The sequence below is a fragment of the Peromyscus maniculatus genome, chromosome 1 (genome assembly GCF_049852395.1).
Source record: "Peromyscus maniculatus bairdii isolate BWxNUB_F1_BW_parent chromosome 1, HU_Pman_BW_mat_3.1, whole genome shotgun sequence".
NCBI lineage: Eukaryota > Metazoa > Chordata > Mammalia > Rodentia > Cricetidae > Peromyscus > Peromyscus maniculatus.
The window spans coordinates 159,851,437-159,870,106 of NC_134852.1; the positions used below are offsets into that span (position 1 = coordinate 159,851,437).

Consider the following 18,670-nt stretch of genomic DNA (forward strand, 5'->3'; position numbering starts at 1 on the left):
TGTTCCGGCGGCGCTGGGGCAGGAGATAACAGGGCATGTTCCAGAACCCTCACCTGCCCGCCCAGGTGCTGCAAGGGCAAAGGAGTAGGGGGAAGGGGCTGCTGAGCCAAGGCCTCAGAACCCAGGACCCACAGGTGCCCTGCTGGAGCTAAGGCCTGGCTTGGGTGGGCTCACTCAAACGTTCTCACACCTACGAGGCACAGGTGCCCCAAGCAGCTAGCTGGGCCTGGCAGGTTTTGAGCTCAGAATACTGCTGAGGCTGGGCATGTGAGGAGCCATAGGAGGAGGGGGAGGGGAAGAGGGCCAGTGCCAGCCATGGGGCGGGGTGGGATGGTGTTGCTAGGCAACCACCACGCGGCTGCCACCAAGGAGGGATTCTTAAAGAGCTGAGCCGAGAGGCTGGGCCACTGAGGGCTGAGGCTGGGCCTTGCATACCAATGGCAGCCACACAGGTCTCCTCCTCCTCCTCCTCCTCCTCCTCTTCCTCCTTCCCTCCTCCATTCTCCCTCCTCCCTCCACAAAGTAGAGCTAGAGCCCGGAGATCAGGACAGAGAGGAAGGGCGCCCGTGTCAAGGGACCCTGGGACTGTCGAGGCGAGGACCAGGTTGAGTTCTTTGTCCCTACAGAGAAGGCTTGGATGGTGTCAGATGGCCACCTTGAGACCCACGGGGCAAGTGGTACCCTCAGTGCCAAGACTCCTCAACACAGGCCCTAAAGCCAAGGATGGGAGGGAACTTGGCCTACTGGGCATGCTCCGGGTGAAGGGACACTGTTATTAGAGTCGAACAGAACAGGTCTCGTCTCTTCCTGGCTGAGCAACCTTGAGCAGTTTCTATCCCAAGAGCCACCAGCCCCAGAGGAGGTGGGTTCCGGACAAAGTTGTATCTCGTGGCAGAGGAAGTCCTTCTTGTGGTCTAACTTAAATTTCTCTTGCAGAAAGTGGTCCCTGCCTTTCTCCTGTCTTTGTTGCTTCTGAAACCACAGAAGCAATAGCACCAGGGACTCAGCTGGGTGGCTGCTGTCTCTTCCTTCTAGGGACCCCATCCCAGCCATCCTCAGGGTGTCTGTCCCCCACCCAAGTCACAATATTTTGTGCTTATGGGTGGCATCTGGACAAGAGTCCAAAGTTGTCTCTAGGACACAGGAGTCCTGTGGGACACCAAGGTGCAGGGAGCCTCAGCACTGGGTGGGGACAGGGGCTCTTTCCAGCTTTAGCCCTGTGTTCCATGGTTCTCTTCCAGCTCCGCTTGCACGGTGTCAGCACAGCCTTCCTGCTCTCTCCCCAGCTCTAGCCCTTCCATGGCTCTCCATGGCCAGGAGGAAGAACCTTGACCAGACCTGTAGACCTGGCTGCTCCCTCTGCCCTTAATTCAGCCACAGCACTCTCTCCAAAGCTCCCCCAACCTGAGACCCAGGGCCTCATTCTCCACCGTATCCCCACCCCTCACCCTCACACACAGACTTCCAAGCCATGTCTGTTGAATGGATGAGCCATGGCCTGCTTAGTCTGCAAAGGGTCGTTTTGTTTGAGAATGAGGAAATGACTCAGCAGGTACAAGCTATGCAACTCCAAGGACCTGAGTTCAAATCCCTAGTTCTCACGTAAAAAGGCAGATGTGGCTGCATGCACTCCTATAACCACACACTGTGAGGGATGGAAACAAGAAGGTGCTGGCCCCCTCCAGTTTAGTGAGAGATGCTGTATCAAGTGAGCATGGCAGAGCGTGGTAGAGCAGGACACCGGCTGGCCTCCTCTGGCCTCAGCATGCACCTGCACACATTCATTAACTAGTTAATATTGTTTTTAATTTTAAAGATTTTTTTTTTTTGGCTTGGTCTTATAGTGTTGAGGATGACACCTGTGGCCTCAAGCACTCCAAGCAAATGTTTCATCAATGAGTGACACCCCCACGTCCCCATGTCCACCTTTGAGACCCGCAAAGGCTCATGAAAAAGGCTGCCATAGGCGGGTAATAAGCCACCAGGCAAATGAGAAAGTGAGGTCTTTATGGGTTCACAGTATCATTTCCAGAGGAAATAAACGGTGATAAAGGAATATGCAAAGGATTTTTTAGTTGGTGGTCAGGGGAGGCCCCTTGAGGGAGATGATAATTCCATTGAGACCTGATGGATAAGACAGAGACCGTTAAAGAGGAGCTGGGAGAAAAGTGAGACATTGGAAGTCGTGTGTGCAAAGGCCCTGGGGCATGAGCATGCCAGACCTATTTGAGGAAGAGAAAAGAAGACAGGAAATTGGGGGGAGCGAGTGTGGGATGCAGTCGAGCATTCATGGAGGAGAATATGGATTTTATTCTAAGTATAATAGGAAGCTATTTGAGAGGTTTAAGCAGGGAAGTGACATGATCTAATTTATGTTTTAAAACGATCATCCAAACAACCACTTTGGAGAGCAATCTGGCAATAACTAGAGAAGTTAAAGATGCCAGCCTGCCCAGAGAAATGCTGGCACACAAATGGGGTGGGCAAAGATGCCCCTGCCACGTCTGCAAGAGTCCAGGCGTGGCCACCCGGCTGCCTGAGTAGAGAATGGATGTTGTGTGGAGGAGTAGCTCCCCGGGAACATGCCCCTTGACAGTGCAAACCCACCCAGAATGTCCCTGTTTATATACAGGACAGTATATACTCCCAATCCCAGGGCACACACAGCAAAACTAGATAAAACAATAATCCATTAGCCAGGTGGTGGTGGCCCATGCCTCTAGTCCCAGCATTCAGGAGGCAGAGGCAGGAGTTCAAGGTCAGCCTGGTCTACAAATTGAGTTTCAGGACAGCCAGGGCTACATAGCAAAACCCTGTCTCAAAACAAAAAACCCACAATAATCTGTCATCCCAGCACAAAGGAGGCAGTGGGCCAGCCTGGGCTAGCTATATAGCAAGACCTTGCCTACAAAAAGATCAAAAAGGAAGCATGTGTTATTTCAGGGAACTGACGTTTCTGTGAGGGAGGCACCTCACCATTCTGTGACAGTATAGGCTTGTTTGTTGAGGCAGGGTCTCTGTCCCAGGCTGGCCTTGAATTCCAGATGCTGCTGCCTCCATCTCCCAAGTACTGGGATCACAAGCACGCACCACCACGCCTGGTTTATGAAATGCTGGTGATTGAACCCGGGCCCTTGTGTATACTAGGCAAGCATTCTACATCCCCAGCCCCGAGCGATGGGTTTGCTGGGCTCGTGGTAGGTCTGTTTCTGTTGCTGTAATTGAACACCAGAGGCTGAGTGACTTATAAGGAGCAGAGATCTACTTCATGATGATTCTGCAGCCTGGGAACTCCAGAGCATGGACCAGCACTGGGTAAAGGCCATGTGCTGTGTCCTTATGGGGCCCACAAGATCCTTTGCAAAGACAAAGCAAGGTGACAGCTTCAGTCACTCTTTCAGAAAGCCACTCAGGTCATTGAGTGGGGTGGCACACACCTGTAACCCCAGCATTTGGGAGGTGCAGGCAGGAGGACCAGAAATTCAAAGCTATAGTCAGACAGTGGTGGCGCACGCCTTTAATCCCAGCACTCGGGAGGCAGAGGCAGGCAGATCTCTGAGTCGGAGGTCAGCCTGGTCTACAGAGTGAGATCCAGGACAGTCATGATTACACAGAGAAACCCTGTCTCAAAAAAAAAAAAAAAAAAAAAAAAAAGACAACAGCAACAATTGAAAGCCAGCTATCAGTGAGGATCCTCCCCGTGAGGCCACCAGCACTTCAATTAGCCTGTGCTCAGGCCTCATCTACATAGCTAGTGTGAGGCCAGCCTGGGCTACATGAGACCCTGTCTCAAAGGCCAAAACCACCACCACCACCAAAAACCAGCCCAGGTTTTCTCTTTTCAAAAGAAAGCTGAAGCTCAGAGAGGGCAGAGGGCCACGGGAGGTCACCTGTCTTTGGCCGTGGGAGGGCCGGTCCAGCTGTCGCTAAGCAGAGGGCTGAGACTGCCTTGGGGATCCCCACACCACCTCACCAGGATCCATAGCCCTGCCACAAGCCTTTGCCCCACCCCCACCCCCTTGCTCCGGTTCCCTGCATCCCCAGCTGGCTGCCCTAGGTCCCAGCCCCTCATTCCTGCAGATCTGGATTCCTGAGCTGGAGCCGACACCCGGCTGGCTGGGGCCCAAGCCATCTCCTGGTAATTGGGTTTCAGGGATGCTCTCGGATATGCTAATGGCAGGACAAGAGTGCTGCCGGGGCTCCTGGGGGAGGGGAGGCCTGCTGCAGCTGGGGGTCTGCAGCCCTCCTGGACTCCACGGGGGAGCCAAGGCGCTGGATTCAACCCCAGCCACTGGCTTCCCAGCCTCCCTCTGAACTCCTTATATGCACATGTGTTAAAGCGGCAAAAATGACAGCGCGTCATGCAGGGGTCCGGTGAATGGGTGAAGGGAAGACTCCACTGGAAACACCTGGCTGAAGCCACCTACGGGACTTGCTATATAACGGGCCTATAACTATTCTTTGGAACATTGATTCCTTCGGGTTTGTGATCTGGGGCGCTGCTGGGTCTGAGAGCGACTTACCTCTCCTGCTGCTTATAGTGTCCCTAACAAAAAGCCAGAACGTGCCTCGTGCCTCTAGACCCAGCCTGGAGAGTGGGTGCCAAGTGTCACCTGAGCTGGTGCTGACGTGGGATCCCCAGGAGGAGCTCGGGAAGCCCAGCAGTGGCCAAGCCCAGGGAACCCAGGCAGGAAGGGGTGGAGGCCCAGGCAGGCAGGAACAGCAGCCAGATAACCTACTTCCATCTCTAAATGTCTGACGAGGCAGCTTTTGTAGGGCCTGGTGTGGGCTGGATCCCGGGGCACAAGAATGGAGACCCAAACCGGACAGTAAGGGTGAACAGGCCGCGGGGATCGTGAAGGTGTGAGGATGACAGCCTCATTCCAGAACAGCAGGCTCAGATTTGGGCAAGGTGAGGCGCGTCCTGAGTAAGGTTGTGAGGGGCTCAGCCCTGGGAGCAGACAAGGCAAACCTCTGAGCCTCAGTTTCCCCATCTGTAAGATAGAGCCGCATATCCAGCGTGGCCGCACAGCCCTTCCTAGCTGGGAGTTGGTGAACCAGCCTTCACCGGTGGGAGCTTCTGCTGAGGCTGTTCACCTTCCCCGAGGACCCTTGGCGCCCAGGACCCCAACCCCTGCGCCTGTCTGAAGCCATGCTATGGCATCTGTGTGTCCTGAAAGGACCTGAGTTGGGATCCTAAGCCCCAAATCCACATACTGATGGTGTTTGGAAGTGGGGCCTTTGAGAGCTGAGTGGAGTTAGATGAGGTCATGAGGGTGGGGCCCATCATGGGGTTAGTAAAAGCCAAGAATACATGAATCCCAGGCTAGCTTCGCTATATAGCCAAGGCTGGACTTGAACTCCTGAACCTCTGCCTCCACTGCCTAAAGTGCTGAGATTACAGACATGGGCCACTGAACCTGAAGGTGTTTTATTCAGTCATATCTTTAGCATCTAGGCCCATGAGGACCTGACTAAATGACTCTCTCATCACCAGATAAAGAAACAGAGGTTCCAGGAGCAGGAACCACCAGCCCCAGATCACAGCTGGAGGCTTTAAGACCAGCTCTGGCAAAGGACAGGGTAGTGGCTCTTCCCATTCAGAGCTGTCTCTTTGACAGGAGGGTGCATGTGTCCATGTTAGGGTGGCTATTGAAAGCCCACATGGCAGCTGGCTGGGCATGGATTTGATGAATAAGCGGCAGCCCTGTGCCCCCACGAGACCGCCCCTCAGCCTGTGTATTTCTACCTTAGCAGCCACACCTTAGAGGACAGTGACCTTGGCCTGGGGGGACAGAGCTTGTCCAACATGGTGACTGCTTGCCCAGCTTGGAGTGTCTTTGAAGTCTCTTGTTTTATCTTCAAAATTCAGCACATTTTACATCTTATTCCATCTGTGGGTGTTTCTAATCTAAAACATGTTTTAAAGGACTTGCCTCTTGGAACACGGATCCCCACCACTGGCCTGTGGGAGCGGGGGAGGTAACAGCGACTTCCCTGGAACAGAGCCTGCCCCCTAAGCTCCATGGGCCCAGCTGTCAATCTATGTGGCAGTGGGACAAAGCCTTCACAGAGCCCTCCTTGTAGGCGGCAGCCTTGCACCTGACAAGCCCGGGGGGACATTTCAGGAGGGGGACAAGACCCCTTGGGCAGTCTGACCTCAGCAGCGCCTTCCTATCTGAAGCTGCAGCTCCCAGAGTCACACCTTCAGGCTGACCAGCTCCAAAGGCCCCTGGCCTTCTGCTCCCCCTTCCCCTCCCCTCCCCTCCCCTCCTCTGCCCATCCCTCTGCCACAGGACCCTACACTATACCTCCAAGCTAGGGTTCTGCCTCAGGGCCTTTGCACAGCCACCCTTTGCCTGCTGTGTGCTTCTCCAAGCCAGCGTTCTCCTTCACCAGGGCCTTGCAGCACCTGAGGGACCAGCCTGCCAGCCCTCCTCTGTCTGCCCTTCGATTACCTTCATGACCTCAGGTGCTAGCTAGTTCTGGTTCAAGTTCATGCCTCTGTAGCTTTGACTGTCACCCCGGAGACAGTGAGCTCTGTGCCAGCAGAGTCCACCCTCATCCCAGTGCTCAGCACACAGTAGCAGTAGAAAGTATCTGTGCCAAAGCTAAGGTCTGGCTCACTCAGGGGGAAGGAGAAAACCGAGCCAGCGAGGGTTCAAGGGTCGGGGGGAGCAGTGCCCAGATCCCCAGCTGCTCCAGGCAGGTGAAGCCAGGATGCCAGGACAAGGGGTCCGGGAGGTGAGGCAGACATGTGGAGGCAGTAGCCTCCTGGGGCATGTGCAGGGGCTGTGCCAGCTTCAAAGTCACCGCTGTGCCTGCCTGACCAGCCTCTTCCCGGTCGGTCCAGGCACCTGCTCAGCGCTTTCCTCGGGTCACTGGTAACTGATTCTCCTCTCTGCATGCCCCTCTCCCATCTCGCTCAGAGGGCCACCCCCTCCTCCCAGGCATGAAGGACACAGTCCCTGTCAGGGAAAGCCAGAAGGTCCCTGGGCCACTGGCCTCAGACCAGCGCTTGTTCCCTGCTCGGCTGCCTGCTGGGCTGGCTGGTGGGGAGCCCCACCTGGGGAGCTGGGCACACCCAGGTCTTGTCCACAGGCAATCTGCACGGCGGCGGGCTGAATGACTTGGGGGTGTACAGTCAAACTGTTCGATTTTTTCAATAACCATTGCTAAGGTGGCACACCGATAATCCCAGCACTCAGGAAGCTGAAGCAGGCCAACCCGGGATACAGAGTGTGTTCACGACCTGGAGCCTGGAGCCTGGGCGACAGGACACAGTGAGACACTGTCTAAAAACAAAACAACAACAACAAGCTGGGAGTGTGGTTCAGTGCCTGAGCACTAGCATGCAAGACACCCAAGAGTCGGTTCCCCATACTGGAAAAAAAAAAATGTCCCTAGACACCTGATCTGCACCAGAGCTCTGTGCTGGAGGCTGTGGATGTGGCGCACCCAGAGACGGTATTCAGAAGGCTGCCTGCCTGAAAAGTAGGATGCTGGAGGGGCACGCGAGAGTCTCAGACCCGCGTGGGTGGGCACCAGGAATATACCTGAGTGGGTCTCTTGGAGAGGACAGGTGATGATTTCTTCCAGGCAAAGCTGCTGGACATGATAACCTGGAGCGTGGCAGAGGGAGGCATGGAGAGGGGGAAAAGATGGGATCATGTGTTGGGGGGCTTTTGTCTTCCAGACCTTGCTTGGAGCCCACTCTATATCCTGAGAGCAAAGGAGGGGTGCTCCTTTCTGGCTGAGGTGCCGTGGCTTCCTAAGTGAGAGGTTTCTTTTTGGTGGTGCTGGGGATGGACCCTCTGACCCTCTTGTATATCGAGCTAGCTGCTGCCTCTGAATCATACTCCCAGCCCTGGGCAGCCGCAGGAAAGGAGAACCGGTTTTGATGTACACCGTGAGGAGATTGTTCCTGTGGCTCAGGGGCCTCCTCTGGGAAATGGTGGCAGTGTCTCCCCAGAGGAGTGAGCGCTGTACACACCCTGTCCAGCCCAGCTCACAGCTGCCATGTAGGCTCTGGACCTTGGTCCCCTCCCTCCCACAAAAACGTTTAAAATGCTGTCACATGACTTTTCCCACAGAAACATATATTCTGTTTCTTTGTTTTTGTTTTCAAGAGAGTTTCTCTGGGTAACAGTCCTGGCTGTCCTGTAATTAGTGCTGTAGACGAGGCTGGCCTTGAACTCACAGAGATACGCCTACCTCTACCTCCCTAGTGCTGAGATTAAAGGCATGCGCTACCACCACCTGGCTCCAGAAAGATATTAATATTACAACATTTTTAAATGTTTCCTAAAACTAGACATGGTGACTCTTTACCTGTAATCCCAGCACCCAGGGTCCTGAGGCAGGAGGATCAAGAATTCAAGGTCATTCTCCCTCATCTACATATGAGTTCAAGGCTAGCCTGGGCTATATGAATACCTCTAAGTAAATAAATAAATAAATAGTTAAATAGTTCCTTGTAGAAAGTGAAGCAGGGTAGGGTGCACCTTTGTCCCTGGGCTTCCTCTGATCTTTGGTGGCACTTGCCAAACTCTGGGGGACGGCCCTCTCCCTCTCACTGGGCAGTGGCCACCTGCCAGTACCTAACTAGGCCACGGGCCTGGGCACAAACTGGGGAGTCCCTATTCTGCCACCCCCTAGGACACAGAGTAGGGGCCAGGGCGTCGGAAGGTGGAAGGGGGTGGCAGGGCACGTGAGCAGCGAGTGAAAACACAGGGCAGCCGGCAGGGCAGAGACAGAGCCTGCAGAACACGTGGGAGGCTTGGAGTGAGGCACCCCCAAATCCCGGCTCTCAGTGGTCAAAGGACTTGGCAGTGAGGGACCTGAGGGGGCACTTCAAGGTCACAGGCCCAAAGCCAGCTGGTTAGGGAGTCGCTCATCTGCTGTGCTGCTGGGAGCAGATTCAGCCCCTCCTGCACTTCGAAGGTCCTTGTTTAAAAGCTGGACGCTTTGGCCGGGCGGTGGTGGCCACACCTTTAATCCCAGCACTCGGGAGACAGAGGCAGGTGGATCTCTGTGAGTTTGAGGCCAGGCTGGTCTACAAAGTGAGATCCAGGACAGCCAGGGCTACACAGGGAAACCCTGTCTTGAAAAACCAAAATAAATAATCAAATAAATAAATAAAATAAAAATAAGATAAAGGCTGGGTACTGTGGCATGTGCCTGTATTCCCAACTTTTGGGTGTCAGAAGCAGGATTGCCTGAGTTCTGGCAGAATGGGCAACATTGCGAGACCCCATTTATCTCGAGATAAACCGAGGTCTAAGGGTGTCGTTCAGTTGGCAATATGTCCCCTAACATGCACAAAGCCCTGGTTCCTCCTCTAGCATGGAATACATTAAGCATGGTGGTTCGTGCTTGTAATCCCAGAACTCCAGAGATAGAGGATCCAAAGACAGAGGATCCAAAAGGTCATCCTTAGCTACATAGTAAGTTTGGGGCCAGCCTGAGCTATGTGAGACCCTGTCTTAAAAAGAGATAAACAGAAGCGAAAAGACTGTTTATGGGCAGGTCGGTGGTGCCCAGGATTCACCTACCCTTTCAACATTGGGCCTGTCCCAGGTCCATTCCTCTCTCGGAGCCTGGCTGGGTGGACATCAGTCATTCATCCAGACATCAGTCATTCTTCATCCCATTTGCCCCTCCTCAGGGGCAAGACCACACAGAGCGAGGCTTTGGAGTGCCAGGCAGGTGGGGTTGACATTCTCTCTGCCTGGGGTCTGCTGCGTCCAGGCCAGGACCCCGCCCCTCCTCTCCTGCCCCAGCAAGGCTCCCTGCCAACCCATTTGGCACTGTGCCCTCTTGGAGCAGGAGCCAGCTTGTTTGCAGCCGGTGTTAATTAAGAGAGAGGTGATGGGGGGAGGTGGGAAGGGCCGCGGAGGGCAGCTTCCGACAGCCGCCAGCGCTGCCCCAGGGCTCAGGGGGCTGGAGTCAGGCCTGGGCCCACCTCAGGGCCCAAACAGGGCTGCAGGAGGACAGGCCCTCGTGTTTGCAGCCAGGCCTGCGGGGCCTGGAGCAATCGAGGGAGGCAGATTCAGTCTTTATTTATTTTGAGCCAAGGTCTCCTGTAGCTCAGGTTGGCTTATGTAGTAGGAGATGACCTTGAACTTGTGATCCTCCTTCCTCCACAGGCATCAGAACCCAGGCATCGCTACCATATCTGGTATATGCAACCCTGGAAATCTAACCAGGGCTTCCTGCACGCACAAGCCCTTGAAATGAGCTCCCACCCTCCCCCAACCCCACACCTGTACTGTCCCATTCTCTCTCTCTCTCTCTCTCTCTCTCTCTCTCTCTCTCTCTCTCCCTCCCTCCCTCCCTCCCTCCTCTCTCTCTCTCTCTCTCTCTCTCTCTCTCTCTCTTTCTCTCTCTCTCTCTCTCTCTCCTCAGTATCCTTCTCTGTAAAATGGGAACAGGAGCCTCTCCCTGTGGCTTTGCTGTGATGATAAATGGGGTCATTTGAGAGAGCGGCAGACTGTCTCTTGCTAAGGATCTGCTCCTTCCATAGAACCGTGTCCTGGAGCGCTTCTGGGGACCAGAATGGGACCTCTGCGCCCTGCCCCTTGGGTCCCCTTGGTGGCTGACCTCAGCTCTTACCCTGTAGGCTCTCTAGCTACCTTGCCTACATGCTCAGCTGGCTCCTCCTTTGTCCCCATGGTCCCTGCTTGGATCCAGGAGCGCCCGGCCGCTCCTCGCCTCTCCATCTTAATTAGCTGCTTGTATTAATCTCGAAAGTAACGTGGCAACTTGCAGCCCTGGGTTTTCAGGCTGTGGAATTAATTATTCCCCAAGCGAAGAGCTGTCAGGTCTGGGAGACCAGCCACTGCGAGCCACCCGACACCACTTAGCAGCATCCATAGCTTTCACAGGAGGCCCTGGACCAGTCTGGCCCCTAACCCTAAAACAGAAAGACCTGGAAGGTGGGGGAAGATTCAGCCCTGCGAGGAGCTGAGGGCCCAGCCTGGGAGCCAGGCCCCTGCTACCCAGGCCTCCTGGGTAGCAACTGGATCTTGGGGGACCTGTGGCCTCTCCTAACTCTTTGGTTAGCATTGGGACCTTATGGATGCAGGCCTGTGGCCAAAAGGGAACCCCAGGCTGAGCAGGGGCACTGACCAGCATAGCCCTGGTGTTCTGGCAGAGGGGCTGCTAATCTCCCTTACCTAAAGGTCAGCCACATGGCCACATGGTAAGGCAGGTGGGGCAGCCAGCAGGGCAGAGCAAGATGTAATCTGGAAAGTGGCAGCCGTGGTGACAGTCAGGCCACGGAGGGGCCCCCTCCAGACCAGGCAGAAAGCAGGGAATCTTTCTATAGCACAGCCAGAGCTGACTCCTTTCTCATGACCTTCACCCTAACCTTGTGAGCTGGGGTGTTTTTCCCATTTCACACGGGAAACTGAGGCCTGGAGCCAGGTGGTACCACTCGCCAGGTGCTGGTTGGTGCTCAGGCCTCTGACATGGCCCACAGTGCCTCTCTTCTGTCAGGTGTACATGCTCCGCGGCCTCCTGCTAGCTCGATAGCAGCACTTCCCCTGCCCCGGTACAGTTCCTTCTCCTCTTTCGTTGTTTGAGGCAGAGTCTCTCTACATAGTCCTTACTGTCCTGGAACTCACTATGTAGACCAGGCTGGCCTCGAACTCACAAACATCCATCTGCCTTTGGCTCCCAAGGGCTGGGATCAAAGGTGTGTGCCACCATGCCCCATGTGCAGTCCCTTCTTAGTGGCCTCCATCTGTGTTACCAGGCAGCTGGTGGGTCATGAGGTTAAGGACGGACGCCGCTGTCCTGTGTGCCAGGCTTTTTCTTTTGAGCCACCCACCAGCTCCCAAATCATGACACAGATTCACTATTAGTTTTGAATGCTCAGGCTAGCGTGGGCACGGTTTCTGGCAGCCCTTTTAACTTAAATGAACCTGTTTCTCTGTATCTACCTTTTGCCTCGGGGCTTCTTACCTTTTTCTTTTTTTTAGTTTTTTGAGACAGAGTTTCTCTGTGTAGCCCTAGCTGTCCTAGTACACCAGGCTGGCCTTGAACTCACAAAGATCCACCTGCTTCTGCCTCCCGAGTGCTGGGATTAAAGGGATGTGCCACCACTGCCCGGGCTTTTTTCCTTTCTTATTTTTGTGTATCTTGCTTTAACTGCTTCTCTGTTTGGCTGGCTGGCGTCTGCCTGGCTTCTCGCCCAGATATGTCCCTTGTTTGCTCCTCCTTCTTCTCTTGTTCCTCCTCCTTCTTTTTAAGCCCAGAATTCTCCTCCTGTTTATTCTTTCTGTCTTCCAGCCCCGCCTATCCTTTCTCCTGCTGTTCAACTATTGGCTGGCCAGCTTTTTATTAGACCAATCAGGTGCCTTAGGCAGGCAAGAGAAACAAATATAACACATCCTGACATTGTTAAACAAATGCAGCATAAACAAATGTAGCCCCTGGCTGCGATGTGTGCCACCTTTAATCCCAGCACTCGGGAGGCAGAGGCAGGTGGATCTCTGTGAGTTCAAGGCCAGCCTGGTCTACAGAGAGAGATCCAGGAAAGGCGCAAAGCTACACAGAGAAACCCTGTCTCAAAAAAACAAAACAAAAAAACAAAACAAAGCAAATGTAGCACACCTTTGCACAGTTAAAGTAATAGTCTGCAGCATAAACAAATATAACATATCTTTGCCTAGTCAAAATTATATTCCACAACAGTCCTGGCCTCCCCATACCTGTGCTAAACTGGGCACTGCTGGGTCTCAGGAAACAGCGCAGAGTAAAAGAGAATAAGCAGAACACACAGCAGTCAGGCGTGGCAGTAAGTGCTTGGGAGCTGGAAGAGAAAGATCAGTCCAGCAAGGCCACCCTTTGCTGCCTGGTGAGCTGAAGCCAGTCTGAAACACAGGAAATTCTGTCTTTGAGGGGGTGGGGCATCAAGATGGCTAGGTGAGTGAAGGCACCTGCTACTAAGCCTGATGACAGGAATTTGAACCCTGGGATCTACACTGTGGAAAGGGAGAACCAGCTCCTGCTAGTTGTCCCCTGACCTGCACATGCATGCCGCAACCCTGTGTACCGCTACTTCTGGTGACCAGGTGGCCTTGGTGCCTTCCTGTGCCCCTACCCCTGACCCCCCTATAAGCCCAGGCCTACTCGGAGCTCCCAAACTCCTGTCATTGGTTCCTGCCCAAAGGGCTGGGAGCCCCCAGGCCCAGAGTCTCAGGACCCAGGCTCCCCGATCCCACACAGCCCCTTCTTCCATCCCTCCCATACTTACCTGTTTCTTGTCTCTCTGTGTCTTGCAGCCAACAACTCCCTGCTCGGAGGTGGAGGAGGTAAGTACACAGACCTTCTGCATCTCGGATAAGGGTGGGCTGGGGGTGGGGTATGCGTCTCCTGTTCCATCCTTCAGGACCCTTCCATCAGGCCCCCTGGTGTGCCCACTGATAAAGCTGGAGGCCTGGGTATTTTGTTGGGTGACAACCATCTGAACTCAAGCCTCCTGACTTGTAAATGGGGGCTGTGGGGTGGTAGACAGAGCCTCACTCTGTGCCTGGCACCTGCTTGGCCGTTGGAAGCTCCTTGCTGATTGTCCTCAGTTTCTCCACTCTCAAGTCTCTGCACATTATCCATTTCTACACCGAGAATTGCACAGGGCAAGCTCTGAATCACCAGGTGGGGAATGGGTGAGTGACAGGGGACACAGAAGTCACCCCCGGGTGCTGTTCTAACACCCACCATGATGCTGAAGCCACTCTGGTGGAGAACAGGGCGGCCAGCCCATCAGGCATGCATGCCAATGCAGCAGGTGCCTCTAGAGGGGCATCCCTGTGGCCCCACATCTGCCTCGACTAGCCTCCCACCACCCACCCAGCACCTCAGCCCCCAGCTGCCAGGCAGCCACTGTCTGCACAGCAGCAGGATGATTGGTGAGCCAGGGGCCAGGGGTTAATGCGCCGTCGGATAAATCCCAGGGGCCGTGTTTACGGCAGTGGTGGCGGGGCCCAGGCCAGGTTTTAAAAGGGGGAAAAATAAAAGGGGCAGCGAAGGTCAGGAATAAATAAGCGCAGCGCTAAGAGCTGTCGGTGACCAGCCAGGATGCAGGGGGCTGTTTGTAGCTGAGGATGCTTTTCCTCCCTCCCCATTCTCCTCTAGCTGTCCCCGTGGAGGTCACTGCTTCCCGGGATGGGGATTGGGTGCCCATGGGTAGGTCCTTTGAGAAGACCAGGGCCCTCCATGGTTGGTGACACTATGCCCCATCCACAATGCCCTACCCACAGTACCCATCCCACATCCATTCATTCACCACCCAGTACTCAGCACCTATCGCCTACAGGACTGTGAGCTGGACGCTGACAGATCTTGCTTGGGAGTCAGGCCTGATGTCTGCCCATCCAAGCTCCAGGTATATAAGAGTGCCAGCCAAGACAGGGTAGTGGGAGGTCCCAGGTACATCAGGGCTCAGCCAGAAGCACCTGCTCAGCTTGGGCATCAGGGAGATTTTGGGGAGGAAGGTAGGCTTGGGCTGGTGAGAAGTGGATGGAGGGAACAGATAGGTCAGAGCCTGGAGACGAAAGAGAAAGGTCAGTGGGGAGCCTCAGCTGATCAGAGACCTCAGATTCCAGCCAGGAGATCAGAGAAGCCGCAGGAGCACAGGGAGCCTTGTGGGAAGCGGGAGTTTTATTAGTCCCTCTGGGGAAGGTAAAAAATGAAGAAGACACGTGGGCCTTTTACTCTTGTCCTGCTCAAAACCCCCACCTCCTTCAGAATCACAGCTAAGGCCCCTGCTGCGGCTCACACGGACCTCAGCCGCCTCTCAGACACACTTCTGCACTCTAGGTCTTCCCCGCCAGGCTGCAGCCGCACCCGCCTCCTGAGCTGGGCGAGGCCACTCCTGTCTCCTCAGAAGGAAAGGAGTCACCCCGATGTGGGTCTGTCTAGGCAGCCTGCCCCATGAAGGGAGGGACTCGTCCCTGAGGGTAGCCCGTAGAAGTAGGCTGAGCAAAGGGATGACTTGCAGGCATCCTGGTGCCTGTCCTAGACCATGGGGTGCTCTGACTCCCTTTTCGGTCTTAGGGGTGCAGGGAGGCTGCCTGATGAGGAGATGGGTGGGCAGTGACCCTGGAGAAAACAGGTCTGGAGTACAACCTCTCATCACAACACAACTAAGATTTATGGAGCCTCTGCAGCTGGGGCTGTCATTCTGCTAATAAGATTGGGACAGGTGGAGGAACAGGGCAGGGGCCATGGGGGGATGAAGCAGGGACTGGTGGGGACTGGCACCTGGAGTTGAAATGGAGTGGGCCAGATACCTGGACATGCCCCCTTCCCTTCAGATACAACACATCTGTTACAACATCACCAACTCTGACCCCAGGAAGATGCTAGAACCTCCCATGGGGGCCTGACGTTCCTCCTACAGGGCTCAGGTCTCTACCTGCCCCCCTCTGTCCTTTGCTCATGATGGCTCTGGATAAGCCTTGTCCCTTCAGCCACAGGCCAGCAGACACCGGCCAAGCATCCTGGTATGTCACTTTTGTCCTTAGCTCTGGGCCCTAGGAACATCCGTGTACCTTACTGTGCTCTACTCACTCTAGCATAATGTCCTTCCTGTGACGGTCAGGGCCCAGGACACTGAGCTCTGGGGACCCCTCACTGTGGCCTCTGCTCAGCCAGCACAGGCAGAGCAGACACTCTGCTCTTCATATGTGTATGTGTCTGCCCCAGGGCTGAGGGGAGACGGTAGATCTGTGGGTACCCATTGTCTGCTGGGATTCAGGACTTTACTCTGCCCTCAAGTGACTCAATTTAGAAGTAGGCTTCTCCTCACTTTTTAGTAAAAGGGGGACCTATAGGGCCCTGGCCCCCGTTTTGGGTAACTGTTGCCTTGCTTGCTGACCTTGACCTTGATATCCTCCCTATGCTAATTCCCTGCCGGGTTCCACCCTCCTGAATGCTTAAGGGAAGTTCCTTGTATGTGTATCCTGCATAATGGGTGTTAACAGCTTAGATGCAAGATTGTAAAACATCGGTAGCAAACTTCTGCCCTCCGGGGTTCTCCCATTGTGCTGTAAGCCTGTATTTAAGACCTCCTCCCTCCTTCAATAAACAGCATTCGGCATTAAAAAAAAAAAGAAGAAGAAGAAGAAGTAGGCTTCTCAAGCAAGGGATGCTGGACTTGGGCCTTGAAGGGTGAATAGGAGTTTAGCAGGATGGAGAGACACCAGGAAAGATGGCCTGGCGGCCTAGGGCAGGCCTAGTCTCCTGGAGAAGCTGGTGAGCACCAGGACCACTCTTCTCCATGCCTCTGCCTTTACCTCCCTGTGGAAAGCCAGTCATTGGCTCAATAACAGATGTCTCAAACACTCTCCTATCGTATGGTAAGGAGGGAGGCGGGTCCTAAATCAGGATGGGGATCAACAAGGCCCAGCGCCTCAACTGTTTATTAGCTCTGAGATGTTTACTTGGCGATGAGGAGCCGGCTTTCTCGGGGAGATTTGTGCGTTCTTTTTCAATTACCCCTCGTCTTTCTCTGCCACTTTTGCACTAAAGGGATAATAAATGTATCAGAGCGTTTCAATTATTCATCTAAATCATGACTGTGCCTGCCATGGCCAAGTCTTAGTGACAGATTAATTCAGGGCCGCCTCCTCTGCCGGCATGGCCGCCATCTCTGCACCCAGCCAGCCAGTGCCCCAAAGGCCAGCTCCGGGAGCCAATGGTTGGGGCCAGGCAGGTCCCTGACAGGAGGGCAAAACAGGGTAGTACGGAGGAAAAAGCCCTGGCCCTCACCCCCCAGTCCCTGCCTGGGCCTTCCAAGTTGTCAGTCCCACACAAAGCTGCAGGAGCCCGGGACTTCATCTACCCATCTATCCACACCTCCGCTCCTGAGCCACCCGGCACTGCCTCATCCATACGGCCAGATCGCGGCACCACATGCTGGGAGAGGCCAGGATGGTGGAGCATCCCTCACAGCCGTCCCCTAGCACAGGGCCTTTGCACCTGCTGCTGCGCCTCTGCCCTCCTGCCCTGCCCTCCTATCTGAGCATGGTCTCTCCTGTTAGCTACCCCCGAGTCTAGGCTTAGAGGGCCTGCCCGGTGCCTGCACTGTTTTCAACCGTATTTGGGAGTCTGCTGCCCTTGATGACATTTAAGACCTGTCTGCCCCCATGCACACCATCAGACCACTGCAGGGGCAAGCACAAGGTGGACAGCATGGGCTGGGTGCAGGCTTGTCCATGACCTGCGGTGCTTAGCCACAGCCTGGTACTTGTGAGTGCAGCTGGGTCTTCTGTCCTTTCACAGAGTACCCAGCCCTCAGTGGCACCCTCTCCGTGGCTCCTCTCCGTGGCTCCTCTCCCATACACTGGATCTGTGCCTTTCTAACCTCGCTCTGCTTCCTTTGACTCACCATCCTTTCTATTGCTCTCTCCTCATCTCCCTCGACTCCTCACTCTCCTCCGTCCCTTCGAAGATTAGCAAGGAAGGCCTCTGAGCATCGGACCCCAGAGTGGCCTTCCTGTAGATTCTTCCCGAGCTGTAAGCTGCCGTCATGGCGGCTGCTAATCTGTGATTGTTTCCATGGCCTTTGGCAGAGCTGACACTGCTGTCCTGATGAATGGTGGCCTGACTCAGTGGATAACGTGACCTTCATAGCCCGTGGGCTGCCTTGGGTGCTCTGGCAGCCAGGGTGTGCGAGGTCCTGCCCCTCTTGGGCCGCCTGCAGGACTCAGAAGCAGCCGCCAGGCTGAGGGGCTCCCAAGAGCTGGGAAGCTTGGTGGACAAGGGGCTGGGCCTGGGGCTGTCTGCAGCAGCCGGGCTGCAGCGCCTTCAGCACTGAGAAGTGTGAGTCACGGGAGGGAACAACGAGACAGCTTTGCTTACTCAAATAGGCCGGCTGTGTTAGGGTGATCGCTAGATGCCTTAGCCACAGTTTCTGCCCCCCAAGGCTGCACTCCTGCCCTGGATTTATGAGCTGTGGCTCTCCCCTTTTGTCCCTTCCAGTAGATTCTATTACCCAGAGCTCCACTACAGTGTCCCATGCTACAGGGACATTTTGGATAGCTGAATGGGCATGACCCCCCCCACCTCCTGTCCTGTTCCATCTTCTCACGTCAGCACTGCTGTCCCTTCCCTGGCACCGTGACACACAGGACTGGCCCGTGGCAGCCCTATTATTACATGTTTGTTATGGGGCACAATATATAGTTTTCCAGGGCCCAGAGAATCCTGCCTTGCTCTGTCAAAGTTGAAGTTTTCACATTGTGGATTGGCAGGAGCCACAAGAAGTTTCGTGAGCAGAGTGTGGCAGGTCCTTCCCTAACCAAGCAGAGGCCCTGGGTCACCAGCTGTTCCTTCCTGGCCATCATTGGAAGCACAGTGCCCTAGGAAGCCAAACATTCTGGGTGTTCATAGGTTATCGGGAAGCTCCTGCTCCTGAGCGCCACAGGACACTCTCTCCAGCGAGGTCAGTTTGCAGATGGGGAAACAGACAATCCCTATCCTACCTAGCAGCTGGCCTTCCCTGAGGAAGGGAGTATGGGAATCAGTCCTCCCCCAGCAACTCCGGCCCCTGCCACATGGCCACTGCACTCATGCCCTGCCCCCAACAGGCAAGATGCCACCCGGCCCTGCACACGGCTGCCACGGGATCTTTAATAACGCGAGTGATTTTGCATGATGAATG

General features: G+C 54.9%; 1 protein-coding gene across 2 annotated transcripts in view; it reads left to right on the top strand.

Annotated features, from left to right (window-relative positions):
• The window catches only part of Macrod1 (mono-ADP ribosylhydrolase 1), a 145,211-nt gene that overhangs the window by 119,852 nt on the left and 6,689 nt on the right, over positions 1-18,670 (top strand). For both annotated transcript variants that reach the window (XM_015999175.3, XM_006980740.4), the window contains exon 4: positions 13,290-13,319. In XM_015999175.3, the coding sequence (XP_015854661.2) occupies positions 13,290-13,319 (30 nt within the window). The remainder of the gene's footprint in view (positions 1-13,289; positions 13,320-18,670) is intronic.